Raw genomic sequence first — 18865 nt, forward strand, 5'->3', positions numbered from 1 at the left:
AAGTGAAACTACAATAACTGCGTTTCTAGCCAATATATTGTCACTAATACCATCACCTCGTTGTCTTGCCTTATGTCATACCTAAAGAAAAGTTTAGACCTGAATTCGAGTAACTCTATTTGAGCAACTTGGATGCTTGCATTTGTCTTGGAATCAGATTTTTTTTTTTTAAATCTGATATATTAAAATTGTAGGGTTCAAGCCATATGTTTTTTAAAGTAAAATATTTAATTGCTATATAAATAAAATCTATAATCTAATAAAAATCTGATTTAAAAAAAAAATCAGATATATTCAAATTGTAGGATTCAAGCCATATGTTTTTTAAAGTAAAATATTGAATTGCTATATAAATAAAATCTATAATTGTAGGTTTCACATTTAAGTATTCAGTGGCTTATAAAGTTATGGGAGACCGGGCCTTCTGCTCCGCCGCCCCCCACATCTGGAACTCCCTCCCTGAACATCTACGTAAACCCCAGTCTGTGGACACCTTTAAAAAAGGGCTTAAAACTTTTCTGTTCAGGGAGGCATTTTTAGGTTGCCCCTAGATGTTTTTATTTTGTCTCTGCATAATGTACTTTATTACCCGTGTCTTTTTTTTTATCTACTGCTGATTTTAATGAGTTTTCTCTTTCTTGTTTCTGTAGCACTTTGAGATTTCTGTATGAAAAGTGCTTTACAAATAAAATGTATTATTATTATTATTTTTATGGCCTTCTTTAAATCTTGAACACATTTTGTCACTAACACAATGTGATTCTTCCTCACATATAGTTTACTGAGATCAACTCTAATATTTTGAGGAATACATCAAAAATTATTCAACGAAATGAAGGAATCCATATATGTCCTAAAGACTTAGAATAACATCTCTTAATGCTTTGAGTAGCACAAACACACCTCCATTTATCTTCATTATATTTGGCTGTGTGGAAGCAGTTATACTGTCTCTACCTCAGTATGTAAAATATAAGCTTTATGCTAAGCTAGGTCTGGGGCTTTAGGTTTGAATTGATACTTTAAACTGCACAAGTTAATGTTGGCAGTGCTGCAGTTTTTCCAACAACTTGCCATGTGGTATTGTTGTCTAAATATTGTAGTGCTTTCACGATTTAATAACTGATGCAATGTGTTTAAATTCAGTATTTGCTATTTACTATCTTCATGTTGATGTGTTCAGGGCCCAGCAGGGCCACCGGGGATGCAAGGATCACCAGGGTTTCCTGGTGAGGGTCTTCCAGGGTCCAAAGTAAGTTCCAGGAGAAGCTCTTTCACTCCAAACTGCATACAGGGTAAAGAGTCTGTGCCTCTGAAGCTTGAGTCCTGAGATGCCATTATGTGTCATGTGTCTAGGCCAGAGGTGTCAAACTCTGGCCCGTGGGCCAAATTTGGCCCGCAGTATATTATACTTGGCCCGCGAGGAAATACCAAATGACAACCAGAGCTGGCCCGCCGGTATTATACAGCGCAAATAATACTACAAATCCCAGAATGCTCTGCTCGTGTTTTGGCTTAAACACAGTAGATCAGTGTGTAGCAAACTGAGCAACAATTAAAGTTGTCTTTATGCACTTTTTCTTGCTATAGTCCAAGGCATGGGCTTGAATGGTTGCACATTCATTGAAGGATATTATTATTAGTCATTTGGTTTATTATTGTTATTTTATTCTTACATTTATTTTTAGCCTGTGGAAAAAAAAGATTACTGTTAAATTTAAATTTAAAGAAGGCTGCATATAAAATAAAGGGACATTTTTGTTTAAATTTTATTTAAGAAATGAATGCCATTAATTTGTTTGTTTGTTTTATTAGATATTCGATTTTGCATGTTTGCAATATTAAGTTATATCAAGCTTTGCTTGTTCCATTTCGTTTGAACTTGTTTAGGTCAATTTTTTCAATAAATATCAATGTTGGCCCGCGACTTTGTTCAAGTTTTAAATTTTGGCCCACTGTGTATTTGAGTTTGACACCCCTGGTCTAGGCCTTCCTGTTCTCTTAACGCTCCCAGTGTGTTTCTGCAGGGTGACAGGGGTTACGAGGGTCCCAAGGGCAGCCGTGGACCTCCAGGAGTCGGGTACAAAGGTGATAAGGTATTGTTAACTGTTAAATGTTTGGAATGCAGACACACGGATAGTGAGAACTGCTGTAAAGGATGACCTGTCTCACTCCTCACCTGTCTGACCCCCAGGGAAACACAGGATCCCCTGGGCTGCCAGGCATAGTGGGGTTTCCTGGGGCAGGCATACAAGGAGAAAAGGCAAGCCCCGCCCCCTCCCCATTCCAATATATTCTTTTATTTGTGTAGCTTTATTTTAAATGATGGTGTACCCCTCTGGCTTTAGGGGGACCACGGGCCAGTTGGGCCTTCTGGTCCCAGAGGACCTCCTGGACTGGGGATAGTTGGACCAAAGGTTAGTAGTAGAGAGTTGACACGTTAAAATGATTTAAAGGAATGAGTGATACAATCCTACACTGAAAAAAGAACCAACTTAATTGAATTGTTTCATTTGGTAACACCTAAATGAATTAAGTTTTTTCAAATTAATTTAATAAGTTAGATTAACACAATTTATTTTAATTTGAAAGAACTTAATTCATTTAGGTGTTACCAACAATTCAATTAAGTTGGTTCAACTATTTTCTTTTTTCAGTGTACAGTAATTTGTAATTTGTAACATGTAACTATCTGACATTTATGAGAGAGTTAGGATATATAATGCATGAGTAAAGCAAGACTATAACATTTGAAAGAAGAAATAAGATGTTACCCTCTTACAAATGAAAAGTGGAATTCATAACCACTCAAATAAACTCACATTCAGTAGAGTCTTTTTTAGTTTAGTTAATAGTGGCTATTGTTGCTGCAATTGGCTAACTTTAGATTGATAAATGTGTGGCCATGAAGTTGGAATAAAATATTTTTTTCCCTCTTTCCATAAAATGATTGTGATAACGTGATTTATTCTTGACAGATAAAGTGTATATCTTCTCAAAACTATATTAATCATCTCTTCCAGACATATCACATTGAAAATGAAACCACAATTAACAGAGGATTGTGTCTGAAAACAAAATTATTCCAACTTTATGGGCAACCGTGTATAACAAGAAAAAGGTACTAAAGTAAAAATACTATTTATGCAAAATTAAATACCCCAATGTGCTGGAAAGGTTGTTATATATTTATTTATTTTAGTTGCACCAGATAAAAAACATGAACTTTTAGGGACACTAGTACACTGTATACACTATATACTTATCAGCCTCATGACTCAAAACATGTGTGGGTATGCACAGCCTTTAATGTATTGTGTATGTTTTCTGATCATATGTTTTGTATATGAAATCAAAGTATTTCATATAAAGTACTCAAGTAAAGTACAAGTACTTTGATATGGTACTACTATATTCATGTATTGTCACTTTTGGCCACAGTGGCTGCAGTTCAGCAAAATGCATGGAGGAAAAAATACTGAGGTAGCAATATTTCCCTGTCACAAAGCAATGGTGTTGTTCCAATACCTGTACTAACATAATATTTAGTATGCTAGGAAAATATTTAGTACTGTATGTCCCAGTACATAGTCACTAAATGCAGTATGCCATACCAGGATGTCCTACTTAAACAGTGGAACTGGCAGTATTCAAGCCTGCATGCTTTTCTGGCTCTTATCCACAATCCTCTGCAAAGCATAATGAGTGAGAGGGTCAAAAGCCAAGGCACCACGTTATGAAGTAGTACGTCACTGTTGTATGCATACTTAATGCATCAGTACATACTTCATAAGGGGAGCTAGAGTACACACCAAAAGTAAAAAGAAAGTATATGATCTGGAACGCAGTCAATTAGACTGTACAGGACAGGTTGGGAGGCCTTTACAGGAACTGCAAACAGATATGTGACAGATATATAGACATGGCTCATGTCTCACTATAAAACACTCAGTTTATTTTATTATGATTAGTACATTTGGATTTCAGTGACTTATGGATCATAACAAAGAGAGTAAGATGGTCTGTTATTGTAGATACAATATGGCTATAATAACATTGAACTTACCAGTGTCCAATGTGGCAGGAAACAAGCAGTCATATGACCAACCAGCAGAAATTAAACTGAAATCATTAGTGCACTCAAAATGTCTGTAATTTCACATTGCACGTAAAACTATGAGATCTCTTCTCAGCTTCTGAGAGTCTTCGTGGTAGGTCAAACCAGGGAATCTGCAAACTGATCCAGGAATATTAGGGTTGTAGTTTTAAAGTAGTATCTTACACCAGTTTCATATACCAACTCATAAACTCCTGAAATATGAGATTTACCTGAGCACTAAAACACTTTTTGCATCTTTCAGTTTTTGGTCATCTGATGTGAACAGTCAATGATTTGCTTCATAGGGTGACCAGGGTTTCCCTGGAGAACCTGGACCTCAAGGAGAGAGGGGTGTTGGTGAACCAGGACCAAAGGTAAGCCAACAAAACTCCCCTTGAATAAAGAATGTCCAACTGAATGCACAGTGGGACTAAAAGGTTTGAGTTTGTTTGGTTCCCTAGGGGGAACCAGGGCCTGATGGGGCTGCTGGGATACCTGGCATTCCTGGTGAGGACGGAGCTGTTGGGCCTAAGGTGAGTCAGTGACTGGAGGTCAAAGGTCCTATTTTGTAAAATGATGTAGTCCAATCTCTACTGAATCCAGTTCAAATGCTGAACATACCCAATTACCAAACAGTCATCTACTTTCTATATTTTTAAATAGGTTAGTCATAAAATCACATAACAAAACTGTTTCTGCAAGACAGTGAGTCAATGGCAATTATTGTGTAACACAGTCATAATTTGATGTAAAATTTAGCTGTTATGAACTATTTATTGTTTAAAAGAATGTTCTGTAAACTTGAATGAATGAATGAATGAATCAGCTTCCAAACAAACAAGAGTTACAGATTTAGTGACCATAAAAAAATGATAACCTGCATCATCAGAGCTCTTGAATTTGTTCACCATAGAAACACTGAGATAATGTGCTGCTCCAACACACAGTAAGATAGTTGAGCAAGTTGCAAGCTAGCTAACCCCTAAATCAAATCAAATCAACTTTATTTATAGAGCCCTTTAAGACAGCGTTAGCTGATACAAAGGGCTGTACATGGCAGGACAGACCAACAATAAAAACAATAAAAACAAAGAACAAGCAAAAACAACTAAAACAAAGCGAGTCTCATGCTGGGTAAAACAAAAAACAGTAAATAAAAGTGGGTTTTAAAATTAATCTCAAAAACCACAAAGAACAAATAAAAACAAAAAATAAAACAGAGCAAAGGCTCATGTTGAGTTAAAAGCCAGTGAATAAAAATGGGCCCTAAGGTAATTTTGCTCCAAAGATGGTATGTTTAATCCAATATCTCTGATGGAGAGGATAGTATTAGGCCACAAGACCTGCGCAAAAATGTGGACATTGGTTTCCCAACTCTGGTTCACACAGCCTGTTGTACATTCATCAACCAGGACCAAGGATCTAACTTGTGTTTACTGTAGACAAATACAGGTGAAAGATGGGGGGCGAAACAGGAAATGGAAACTCAACAGACTTGTTAAGTTGTTTATCTCAGTATGGACTTTAAGGAGTGAACGTTAAATCATCCTCTTTACAATATGTCCAATAAATCATTCCTCCTTACAATCCATTTTGTCTTTAAAGAGCACACTAAAACGAAAATCCTGCTTATTTAGTTTCCGTCCGGATGTTGCTGCCTGCTCTGCCCAACATCACAAGCATCACAAACGAGCTTCTGATCCACTTGAATGTTATTTTAATGCTGTGATGCATCTTGAACTGCTGTTTGATCTAGGGAGAGATGGGGTTGGCAGGCCTGCGAGGCATAGAGGGAGCACCGGGTAAAGGCATCCCTGGAGAAAAGGTAAACCTTTAGTCATTCAGATGTTGTCCTAACTGCTGTTTGTCTGACATTTGTTGACGTTTACATACCTGTATTGACAATGCATTCATTGGCTTACAAAGTTGACTTACCTGGATAACTTTATTTATCTGCATGTGCCTTTAACAACAAAGTGGCTTCTTTGTATGAAAACACTACAATGATCAAACTGATCCACGCCTTGTGAACATGTTCTTCCACAGGGGGATAGAGGGGACCGTGGACCAAGGGGACTTGCGGGCTCTCCAGGCCCTGTGGGTCCTTCTGGAGCGAAGGTATGTTAAATACAGGTCATCTCCAGTACTATCATACGAATAATTACTTTATTAATCCCTGGGGGGATCAGTTCCTGAATTGTAAGTAAGTAAGTAAGTAAACTTTATTTATATTGCACCTTTCACAGACAGAAGTCACAAAGTGCTTCACATAAAAATCATACACATAACATAAAAATGTACATACAAGTTTTAAAAGACCAAAACAACAGCAATTTAAACAACCATAGCAGTCCCGAAACAATTAATCAAAAGCCTGAACAAATAAAAATGTCTTCAGTTGGCTTGAAATGAATGTTATTGAATCAATTACAATTACAATTACACTATAACAAAGAGTAGAGGGAGGGAGTTATAGCCAGTGGTGGAAGAAGTATTCAGATCTCTTACTTCAGTAAAAGTACTAATACCACACTGTAAAATTACGACACAGTAAAAGTCCTGCATTCAAAACTTACTGAAGCAAAAGTACAAAAGTATCAGCATTACCATGTCCCAAACAGACGTGTGTGTGTGTGTGTGTGTGTGTGTGTGTGTGTGTGTGTGTGTATTTTTTATGCATTTATGTAAGCAGGTCGTCAAGGTAGGGTAGATTTTAACTACTTAATATTCCACCACTGGTTATAGCGGCCTGTTCTTGGATTATTTCGGAAGTTCACTGTTATCATGGAAGGAAAGGATATTGTGTTTATGTGATTTGGGCCACACGTTAACCTGGACTCAGCTCGTGCTAGCATTCACACAATTCATACCTTTATTTACTGTGGTAATCCATGTCACTGAATTTTATTAACAGCTGTGGGCAAAATATTACTGAAGGGCCTGAAATGATGACATCCTCAACAAAGCTCTTGAGACAAAAGCTTTTTTTCTATGTTTAAGAGTTAAGACATGACAAATACGTATATGGTTTGCTTGGATGTTCTTTTCACACATTTATTTGGTGGTAGCTTATTATTATCTTACTGACTTTTCTTCTTTTAGGGAGAGCCTGGAAGTCCAGGGATGCTGGGCCTACCTGGACCTGCTGGGCGTGGCTTACCAGGGTCAAAGGTGATGACACACAGTAACTAAAAAAGACACGCAAACACTCACACACACACACACACACTCACTCACTCACTCAGACTATATTTAACAGACATCCAGACTGACAAGCTTAGTCCTGTGGCAAAAAAAAATCAGACAGGTCACAAAAACAAAAGTTTAACCATATGTCTTTGGAAAAGAAACTGTACAGAATGTTAAAATGATTCCTGTCTTGACTCTGAACAATCTTTCACAATCAAAGTTTGTGAGAAAACAGTAACCACTACCGATAGAAACGATGGGTACAGCTACTATATAAAGACCTAGGTGTTACAGTTCGGTTTATAACTGGACTCAAATGCAGGACAAAAAGAAATCTGGTGCAAGTGTAGGATAAATCCATAGATAAATCTACATTGAAAATATATGTAACCTAGGTACACAGGTGAAATATCAGATCATGGGAAAGGAAAACTTCTTGGACAAAAGTCAGCATAGCGTATCCTAAGTGGATGCTCTGGTTGATACGATAACATTAGAATAGGAACACAATCTCCCAAGTGTACTCACATATCAAATGATTGTCATAACAGGAAAGTACAGGACATTAAAACCTTAGTTACAAAGAAACAATGACGCACGAACAGAAGTGAAATAGCCAAGACAAAGGCGTTGTCAGGTCAGAGTTGTTCTGAACGTTGGATGTGTTGCCATTTGTTTTTAATATCTGCCAATTAAAATCCCGCACAAGGCTGTTATTCGAATTCATCTGGTCGTCAAATGTTTTTCTTTAAAGATTTTCTACAACATAAGCAAAAAACAATTTACACAACGAAAAGGTACAACAAAAATACTCAGGCCCAATGGTGGCAGGTGGCACCTTTCAGGTAGACTCTGCCACCAGTATGAATGGGGGAATGAGTGCAGTCTGTGGTACAGAGCACTTTGAGTGGTAGACAAGCGACTAGAAAAGCGCTTGAAAGTGCAGATCCATTTACATTAATTGTAATGTTTTGGTTACCTAAAAATGTTTCAGTATTCAGTTGTACTAAAAGACGATTGGAATTGTCTGTTCATTTCACATTGTTGTTCAAATACGAACAAAAAAACCCAGGATGGTGCCAGCCGAAATGCTAAACCAAAACCATGTTTAGAGTCTTCTGATATAAAACATTATATAGATTTATATAAAAATTGCTTAAATTATGAGCTGTAATTAGTGGGTTAACTGTTGACTTGTCCATTTGATAGGGTGATCCTGGACCTGTAGGACCAACTGGACCTGTTGGAGAACCTGGTGTAGGAATCATTGGGCCGAAGGTAGCATGAACACAGAATATCATCACAAGAATTATAGCATATAACAGTATATTTGCAATGTATCCACATGTACGTGCCATTCAGTATTTTGACTATTGTTGTGTTCCTCCTCCAGGGTAACAAAGGGAATATCGGACCCTCAGGGCCACCAGGAATGAAGGGGGATGGCATCCCAGGACCCCAGGTGAGAGAAATCAGTCATCCAAAAGGGAGTTCAGACAGACAATAATCTTTATATTCAATGCCTAAAACAGGTTTGTTAACATGTTTATTAATTTGTAAATGAACATATTTCCTTGATCATTAGGGGCTCCCTGGTTTACCAGGAGTACAAGGAGAGATGGGACCTGAAGGGAAAGGAATACCTGGACCTAAGGTGAGACACAAGTGTTACTTATGAATTCATGAAGGGAGGGTAACCCCTCAGATTATAGACTGTACACTGAAAAAAGAACCAACTTAACCAACTTAAAACTTCATTTGGTAACACCTAAATAAATTAAGTTCTTTCAAATTAATTTAAAATAAATTGTGTTAATCTAACTTATTAAATTAATTTGAAAGAACTTAATTCATTTAGGTGTTACCAAATGAAACAATTCAATTAAGTTGGTTCAACTATTTTCTTTTTTCAGTGTATAAAAGTGTATGTTGCCACTGGACATCACCCATTTGTTTTTGGGCTAACATGAAACCAAGAGTTTAGCACAGAGATGCCCAACCTTTTTTGAACCAAAATTTACTTGTAAAGTTACCAGTCTGCTGAGATCTCCCAGTCCACATAGGGAGCTGTCACCATTTCTGACAATCTACATACAGATTTAATATGCACACATTAAACAGAAAAGTATCCCAGATGTCATAAAAGACAGTTCTGTGATTTGCAAAAAAAAAGTACAATAAATATTTGGAGTACTGGTACTGCTGTGAGATCTGTAAGGAAGGCTAAATCCAAAAGCTGCTGGTTGTCCTCTAGCTGTGCATATTCTGCATGATAGCTTCCTGCACCTGCCTCTCGACCCCCCGAACCGCGAGTAGCTAACACAGCGACACATATTCATGTGTTTTGGTGCAATGTCATATTTTGTTTTTATCAATGCACTGACCTAATTAACATGATCTCAGTTCCCACACTGAAAAGTCTGAGTCTGCAGAGAAAGTGAAGTCTCTGAGTCAGCCTACCACAGATAACTAACGTGGGCACTCCAATTTAGTTTATTGTCCATTTTTATGTCCAACTAATAATAGGAGCACCCCTGTTAAAAAGTGTAGAAGTTGCTTTATTAGATGGATAAGTAGTGACACATATTTTTCTATGTTTGTCAGGGTAACAGAGGCTCGCCAGGTGTCCAGGGGCCATCAGGTCCACCTGGAATTGGACTTTATGGACCGAAGGTCAGTGTGTGTGTGTGTGTGTGTGTGTGTGGTGTGTGTGTGTGTGTGTGTGTGTGTGTGTGTGTGTTAAACAATTTCTATTGTTCTTGATTATAAATAATTTCCTCTGCATATCATAAAAGTATTTGCCATATAACTTGACGATTGCTAACATGTATGGTATTCCCAGGGCTCTACAGGGCAGCCTGGTCCTCCAGGCCTGCTAGGGCCTCCAGGAGAGGGCATCCAGGGACCAAAGGTAGGCAGCAAAAACACTTGACGAGGCTAGTATGTTGTCATTCAAGAAAACTGAATCACAAACTGTATAATGTCGTTTACCAAGGTTGTGTTAGGTACTTGTTTTTGAGGATTCAGCACCCAGCTAAGCTGAGCCATTGTACCCACTTGGGTCATTAGCCTGTGCTGTTATATTGAATCAGTCTATCTGTGTTGTTTTACTCAATTGACAGATCTTCAACATAAATGTAAATCTATATGCTGATGATGCCACACTTACCAAATTATCATTTTTTATTATTAGGGAGAGCCTGGGTTTCAGGGCCCAATGGGCCCTCGGGGGGCACCAGGGGATGGCCTTCCAGGGGAGAAGGTACCAATAATAATTCAGCGACTGCCAGTGTTTGCATGGCCTGTGACATATCACCTCAGCTGACCTGTGCTTCAAAGTTGCTGTAATAAAAAGTGCTTTCACAAACATACAGGGTGACAGAGGCGTTTCTGGAGACCGGGGAAAGAAAGGAGACAAGGGAGACTATGGAGAGCCTGGAACTACTGGAACAATGGTAATAATTAATAATCAATACCAGTTATGATAGCCTGTGTAAACCCTGCATAACTACCTGCATTATAACTTGGCAAAACCCAAATTCACACCTTGAAGCTGGCAGCAAACACGCAGTCTGTTGTTTCTGCACTGCATGCACCCCTGTGCATTCAAACTAGATCAGGCATTGTAGCAAAAAAACTAGTCCTCCCCATTCATTTTGAGTTGGGGTAGTGCATTCAGACTGTGGCAATGGGGACCAAAGGGCATGCTGACAATATGCGCAGTCTGGCAAAAAGTTTAAACAGAATCAACTATTGGAGAAATGTCCTAATTCCTGTCACAAAGCAGTGGCAAATCACATAACCAGCAGGTTGGTGAGAGAGTAAACAGAGAGGGGCCAAAATCAACCTTGGTATAAGAAAGTAAAAAGAAGTTTAAAAAACGGAAGCACTTAACCCCGATTGGTCAGGAGTTTGTGTAACAGCTGACTACATGGATGGTTGTTGGAGCAATTTTGTTGAGAATTTTTCCAGCACATTTTACTGCAAAAACCTCCAGTGCAAGGCATAGTCCTCCCGTATTTTCTTGTCTTGCTGCTGTGCTTCCTTGAAGTGCAGAAATAAATGACACCACAAAAATGGGCCATAAGTGACACTTCCGCACTTCTGTACAACCCTTCGGCTACTCAAAACATTGCCTGATTTGTTATCATTCATCATTCTCCATCCTTACCTAAGTTTAATTTTACAGGGGAGACCTGGAGAGAAGGGAGAACCAGGACTGACGGTAAGGAAAGTGACCGGCAGAAATTACACAAAGCTTTATATCTGAACATTAAGATTGAAAAACTTTTTGTCTTTTTTTCCGTACCCAGAGAGAAGAGGTCATCAGGATTATCAGGGAAATCTGTGGTAAAGTACACATTTTATCATGTTTTCCCGCAGTTTAATACTCAATCAAAAGTAAAAAGCAAATGTGTCTAACGTATGTCTCTAAGTATTTCCATTTAATATAGCTTTATACTTCTACTCCACTACATTTAGAGGCAAACATTGTACTTTTTACTCCACTACATTTAGTTGACAGCTTTAGTTACTTTTCAGGTCGAGATTTAACATAATGTAACATAAATGTACACATCTTACACATCTTGAAGCTGATACTTAGACATTTAGACATTTAGTCATTTAGCAGATGCTTTTATCCAAAGCGACTTACAGGAAGAATAAAAACAAACAATCAAGGTATAGTGCAATAAGAGCTATTAGTGCATCAATAAGTGCTAGTGAGGATTCTTTAGGGAGTAGAATTATCGGTAACACTTTACAATAACCAACTAAATAATGTTTATAGATGGTTTATAAACCAATTATTAACCATTTTCAAAGTGCTATACATATTTAATCTTTAAATATTTTCAACCAATTTCTTAAAGGTTTATGAATAGGGTTATTTCAGAATCATTAACATACTTAATATGGTGTTAAAAATGTTATAATGAGTGCAACTAAAACTATTGATAAACTATAAATTATAATTCAATTGTCTGTTAATGGTAAAGTAAGTATAAACTTACATTAATATACCATCTATTTGTCATTTATAAATGATTTAGTTAGTTTAACATTAATAAATTATGTATTTACCATTCTAAATGGCCTATATACGGTTTATAAATGATGATTAAACATTATTAAACTATCTGTTTACCATTTATAAATGATGGTTATTGTAAAGTGTTACCGAATTATCGTGTGGTGCTAGGGGAGAAGATGCTCTCTGAAGAGCTGGGTCTTCAGGAGGTTTTTAAAGGTACTTTTGTACTTTTACTTAAGTTAGTTTTGATTGCAGGACTTTTACTTGTAGTGGAGTAATTTCACAGTGTGGTATTAGTACTTTTACTGAAGTAAAGGATCTGAATACTTCTGAACAGAAGTTTTGAAGCGATGTAATATTCATAATCTAACTTGTTTTCCAGGCTGTGGTCTCAAGTGCAGAGAGAGCCCTCTGGAACTGGTGTTTGTGATAGACAGCTCTGAGAGTGTGGGACCAGAAAACTTTGAGTTGGTGAAGGACTTCGTGAATGCTCTAATCGAACGGGTGTCGGTGAGCCGGGAAGCTACTCGCATCGGCGTCGTGCTCTTCAGCCACGTGGACTTGGTGGTCGTCAGTCTGCAGCAGGAGTCCAGCCAGGAAGAAGTCCAGTCCGCCGTCAGGAGGATGCCTTACCTGGGCGAGGGCACCTTCACGGGCAGCGCTATCCACCGGGCCAACCAGTTGTTCCAGGCGGCGAGGCTCGGCGTGAGGAAAGTGGCTGTGGTTTTAACAGACGGGCAGGCCGACCCCCGTGATGCCATGCAGTTTGAAGAAACGGCAATAGCGGCCCACGCACAGGGGATCGAGATGTTTGTCATAGGAGTGGTAAACAGGACTGACCCTCTCTATGAAGACTTCCAGGCTCAGATGGATGTTATCGCTTCTGATCCTGATGAAGAGCATGTCTACCTCACAGATGACTTCAGGACACTTTCCAGTAAGCGACCACTGTTGTCTCACCACTCAGATAATCAACCATTTTCTGTGAGAAGTACAACCTGTAATAATAACTTTTCTAATTGTGTTGTTGTTGGTTTTGATACAGCTCTGGAAAGCAATATACTGAGTCGGATTTGTGAGCAGGATGAGACAATGGCATTTCTACCAAAATCTGTGTTTCCACCTATTGACATCTACCCAAAGGCTCCAGAAGACGGCCTCTCCAAAGAGTTCCCAGTAGAGGAAAACATACAAGTAAAGCTGTTTCTATTTATCTCATTTAAAAAAAGATAGACGTAGAACTTAAAAATACTGCACACCTCAGTCTTCAGGTGATGAACATAACAAAGCACAATTCACCTTGTTATGAAAAAACAGTTGACCTAATGTTGTGAAATGCAAAATGCACTTTTGGTAGCCATAGGTTGGCATAGTAGAGGCTGTGACTTTGTTTGTATAGCACTTTTCATACAAGAAATGTAACACAAAGTGCTTCACATAAAAAAGGCGAAAATAATAATAATAATAATAATTAAAAAAAGAAACAAGCTAGTTTTCAAAATCATATTAATAAATGCCCAATATGACTATTAATAATGTTGGTAGGCTAATTTAGACTTATTAGGCTGTTTCATTTTCATTTTAGGCTCAATTTAAGGTTTGCCGCTCCATTCCGTGATTTTCCCTTTTTTTTTGTCCAACAGTGGCTCTTTAGTTAGTAAAGGTTGCCCCCCCCCGAAATAGACTGTATTGAAACAACAAAACTACACTGTAAAAAAGATAAACAATAGCTACTCAATAAAATTGAGGCAACAATTTGCACGCAATATTATTAATTAAATCTAACTGTGTTACAAGTTGAGTTAATAACAACTTAACAGGAAGTGCCTGTCAATTAAAAACGGACTGATTCTATTGTGTTGGATTTATTCAAAATCCTCTTGATTTAGAATTACATACACATAAAGATTATATTGAATGTGATCAAAATAAGTAGATTCTATCTCAAAAATGTTTATATTAAAGTAACTTAAACAACTGCCTCAAAATCAACGACACATTTATATTTAATACATTTTATCAAATATATGAAGTAAAATGAAATGACTACAGAATAATTTATGACAGTGCATGTTACGAAACAGTCTGACACCTGTCTGATCTGAGCTCCTCTACTTCCCAGCTTGAACTCCCAGTGGAGACAGTAACAGCCCTGACTCCACAGTCCCATGAGTCAGGTCGGGTAGACGAGAACCTGGTTGGTACTAATCTGTTGGTGGAGCCCTGGAACGAGCTGCCAGACATCCCGTTTGCCTCTCCTGGTGGCAGGGGCCGGCAGGGCCCCGGGGTGACCTCCGTGGTGGGTCCTCAGACTCCGACCGACTGGCTGTACGAGGCTGAGAGCACTAAGGCGCTGGTCAGCCCTCCTCCTCCTCCTCCACCCCCGACAGACTCACCGCTGCCAGGTAAACAAGCACAATGCAAACAGAAGGACTACGTCTTTGATACACGTCACTTCCAGTATACAGTCATTGCCTTCTGACGACGTATTGATGGGAAATCTGTAGTTGCGCAACACATCATAAGGCTGCTTATCACATCTTATGTTTGTTTATTGCACCCTTCCTTTCTCAAACAGGTGTCTTTCTTTAAGTGTTGTGTAAGATGAGCAGTAACAGACGATGATATAGAGACCAAACATGCCAGATGCATTGGAACAACACAAAAAAAGCAGAGAAAAAAAAGCCAAATCTGATCATTCCACACAGAACTCCAAAAATGGACTGGACAAAATTATTGGCACCTTCAAATTAATATTTGGTAGCACACTCTTTGGACTGAAACTGAAATCAGTCACTTCCTGTAACCATCAATGAGTTTCTTACACTTACACCACAAAGTGGAATTTTGGACCACTCTTCTTTTGCCAACTGCTCCAGGTCTCAGATTTGAAGGGTGCCTTCTCCCAACTGCTGTTTTAAGATCTCTCCACAGGAGGTCTATGGGATTTAGATCTGGACTCATTGCTGGCCACTTCAGAACTCTTCAGCGCTTATCTTAAACCATTTCTGGGTGCTTTTTGATGTGTGCTTTGGGTCATTGTCCTGCTGGAAGACCCATGACCTCTGACGGAGACCCAGCTTTCTGACACTGGGCCCTACATTGCGCCCCAAAATTCTTTGGTAGTCTTCAGATTTCATGATGCCATACACACAGTCAAGGCATCCAGTGCCAGAAGCAGCAAAGCAACCCCAAAACATCAGTGAACCTCCACCATGTTTGTCCATAGGGACCATGTTCTTTTCTTTGAAGGCAACAGTCCAATGATATGCTTTACCAAAAAGCTCTACTTTGGTCTCATCTGTCCACAGGACGTTCTCCCAGAATGACAAACAAAAGCAATAAACATGTGAATACCAAAGCATTTATAATTGCAACAATTATCTGGCAGAACTGCAGGGGTGCCAGTATTTTTGGCCATGACTGTAACAGGTTATTCAAATGACCTGCTACATGTTGAAATGCAGTTTAGTAAACAATTCATTTCTATCACCCTTGTCCTTTCAGATGAGGGCTGCAGTCAGCCTCTGGACCCCGGCCCCTGTCGACAGTACGTAGTCAAGTGGTACTACGACCCCGAGGCCAACGCCTGCGCTCAGTTCTGGTTCGGAGGCTGCCAGGGCAATGGAAACAACTTTGAGACAGAAGCCAGCTGCAGGAATTCCTGCGTCTACACGTAACAAACTGTGTTTGGAGAAAAGGATGCGTGCAAAGCTAACATGCTCCATCACTCTCTAAGGAACAGAACAGACTGATGATGCAGGTCAGCAGCTGCTGTGGCCACACTCTGTGGCCTGCTGCAGGTGAAGGTGAGGATGAAGAGCTGACTTGGACCTCCTCACTGTCTCTCAGGCTACATTCACACTGCAGGTGCTCCTGCTCAATTTTGAACTGCCACACACACCAGCTGATCTTTTTGGACGATTATGTATATCTGTTCTGGGATTTTTACACCTAATATAATAACTAAACACTAATACAAGCTGACAGGTGATCAAGTCTTGTTCAACATGTCATCCCTAATGAAAATATTTGGTAACGCTTTATATTAAGGTCCTTGTAATAACCATTAATTAACAAGTCATCAGGCCCTTGTAAGTCCTTACAAGATGCTTATTAACATTACTGTGTGTTTATAAGCTTATATAAGTGTTAATAATGGCATTATAATACAGCTAATAGCAGGCTATAAGAGATGTATAATAAGAACATGAATAAAAGCCTCATGAGTATCTTATAATTCTTCATAATAGCATTACAAACACCCATAACCCACCCATTGTCTTTGCCATGCCTTTTTTAATCTTATTTTGTTTGCTTATTGATATTAAAACATACTTTATTGCTCATCTATTATAAGTTAACTATGCACTTGTTAACAGTTAACTATGCTTTTTGCAGCTAAAGGGATCTAAAGCGAGAACAATGCCTTATTACTTGTTAATTAATGGTTATTACAAGGACCTTAATATAAAGCGTTACCAAATATTTTTCTTTCCACTTATTTTCTGTTGTTGTCTAGTTGATTTTCAGGCTAACAATGCAGTCATACATACACAGTATACTAATATCCCTGTGTGTCACATGCTCCACTGCCCACATTTCACCTTGGCTATGTGTTTGTATAACTGCCACCTGACACTGGACTTAAAAAACCAGGGGCATGTATCAGAAAATCACTTTAGCTTTGTCTGTTTGGGCCTGTTGTCACTAATCCTGGGTAACCACTATTACACAGCTGGTTATCATCTGGCTCTGGTAACAAAAGCTTTCCAGCTATGAGCATGTCCTTTTAAGTATTTAATGGCAAGCCAACATTTTCAGGTTCTTCAGTACTTTGAGTAGAGGACTAACCATAATATGAGACAGGAGATGAACCATGTGATTGGTCAGATCTGATGTTAACTTAACCATTCTTACCATGGTGATGATACAGGACATTTACCCATACAACTGGATACAGTTTAACTTAAAACTAAAAGTTGATTGACTCACTGATATCAGGATACTTATTTTCTAAAGGGTCTCAATTCAACACTAAAGCCGTGAAGAACCTCAGTGTTTTTAACAAAAATCTCATTGTTGTAATGAGAATCATTTAAGATTTAGACAGACCTTTACAAACAAATCAAATGCAAAAGGAGACTGGTGTCTGTTTAAAACGAGCTTTTGAGAGGTACATCAGCCAAGCCAAAATTATTGTTTACAGCTAACGTGACTCCTTTGATATCCATAAAAATAGCCTTTCTGTTTTCCTTCTTTGTCTAAGTTCACATACAACCACCATCCCTCAGCACTGCCAGGCTAGCATTACCGGTTTTTCTTCTTCCATTGACACACAGATGTCAGCTGTTATTGAATTTCACTGGCTCAGAACATATTTTTTGATGCACACAAAACCTCAGATACATTTTTAAACAGTGTCTCTACAAACAAGACCTAATTTATTCACATTAAGTTGACGACTGTGTCTTTAAAGACATTTTGTGAAATATGTTAATTTTTTGGCCCCTGAGAACTCACAACGCTGCAACTTAAGAAAACACATGCAAATACACAAAACACAAGCAAATTGAGAAAACATCATCAATTTGACAACAAAATAATTAGAAAATGTGCTGCAAAGACCACAACACAACAGAAGTGTTTACAGAGGACACTTAAAAGTGATGCACACGTCTGGACACGCTTGATATTATCACGTGCTTGTGTTGTCAAATTGATGAAGATGCTTTCTCACTTCGCTTGTGTTTTGTGTATTTGCATGAGTTTTCTTGAGTTGCAGCGTTGTGAGCTCTCAGGGCCACCATAATTCTTGCCCGGACATTGACGAGAAAATCCATACCACTCTCATGTCTGGACGTTAAGTATAAAGCTACAGAGTAGCCATCTTTCCCTCTGTTTCCAGGCTTTATGCTAAAATAAGCTAAGCTAGACTAAGCTAAGCTAGGTAGCTGTTAGCTATAGCTTCATATTTACAAGTCAGATATGAGAGCGGTAGCAGTCTGAGTATCTAACCCTTCGCTAGAAAGCAAATAGGAGCAGTTTCCAAAATGTTTTCCTTTAAATCTAAAGTGTAAAAATATGAAAACGCATTAAAACCACATTTGGAGGCATTTTGAGCAGCAAACAAGGAAAGAGAGTGAGAATACCAAAGCCTCAATAGACACCAGTACAATGAATGCAAAATATTACATCACAATCAACATATTCTGTCTATTTTTTTCTATTCTGTCTAGAAACATCTATCTCCACAACTGTCCATAACTATGGCAACAAATTTGTTAATGACAAAGTTATGTCTAAATCTGGTCTGTTCAATTATATGTTGCAATAACAAGTATGTCATGACAATGACAATATTGCTAAATGGAAAGAGCACAGAATTGAGGATATTTCGCCTGCAATGTGAATATAGTTTCTGTATGTACTGTAGGTTATGGACACAACAGTGTATAAACCCATTTTTATTTCATTCTCTTGAATTCTAGAATTTGTCTTATGTCTCCTATATTGTTTTTGTGGGTCACTGTTTGTAGGTG

General features: G+C 38.4%; 1 protein-coding gene across 1 annotated transcript in view; it reads left to right on the forward strand.

Moving 5' to 3' along the window:
- LOC131985253 (collagen alpha-1(XXVIII) chain-like) overlaps positions 1-13712 on the forward strand; it is a 34318-nt gene extending 20606 nt beyond the window's left edge. The window contains exons 14-33 of the mRNA XM_059350293.1: positions 1184-1252; positions 2028-2096; positions 2195-2263; positions 2349-2417; positions 4405-4473; positions 4561-4632; positions 5856-5924; positions 6146-6217; positions 7202-7270; positions 8498-8566; positions 8682-8750; positions 8874-8942; positions 9893-9961; positions 10131-10199; positions 10482-10550; positions 10663-10743; positions 11478-11513; positions 11602-11638; positions 12706-13260; positions 13369-13712. Coding sequence (XP_059206276.1) covers positions 1184-1252; positions 2028-2096; positions 2195-2263; positions 2349-2417; positions 4405-4473; positions 4561-4632; positions 5856-5924; positions 6146-6217; positions 7202-7270; positions 8498-8566; positions 8682-8750; positions 8874-8942; positions 9893-9961; positions 10131-10199; positions 10482-10550; positions 10663-10743; positions 11478-11513; positions 11602-11638; positions 12706-13260; positions 13369-13556 — 1938 coding nt within the window. The 3' untranslated portion in view covers positions 13557-13712. The remainder of the gene's footprint in view (positions 1-1183; positions 1253-2027; positions 2097-2194; positions 2264-2348; positions 2418-4404; positions 4474-4560; positions 4633-5855; positions 5925-6145; positions 6218-7201; positions 7271-8497; positions 8567-8681; positions 8751-8873; positions 8943-9892; positions 9962-10130; positions 10200-10481; positions 10551-10662; positions 10744-11477; positions 11514-11601; positions 11639-12705; positions 13261-13368) is intronic.
- The last annotated feature ends 5153 nt before the right edge of the window (positions 13713-18865 follow it).

This window comes from Centropristis striata, chromosome 14 (genome assembly GCF_030273125.1).
Source record: "Centropristis striata isolate RG_2023a ecotype Rhode Island chromosome 14, C.striata_1.0, whole genome shotgun sequence".
NCBI lineage: Eukaryota > Metazoa > Chordata > Actinopteri > Perciformes > Serranidae > Centropristis > Centropristis striata.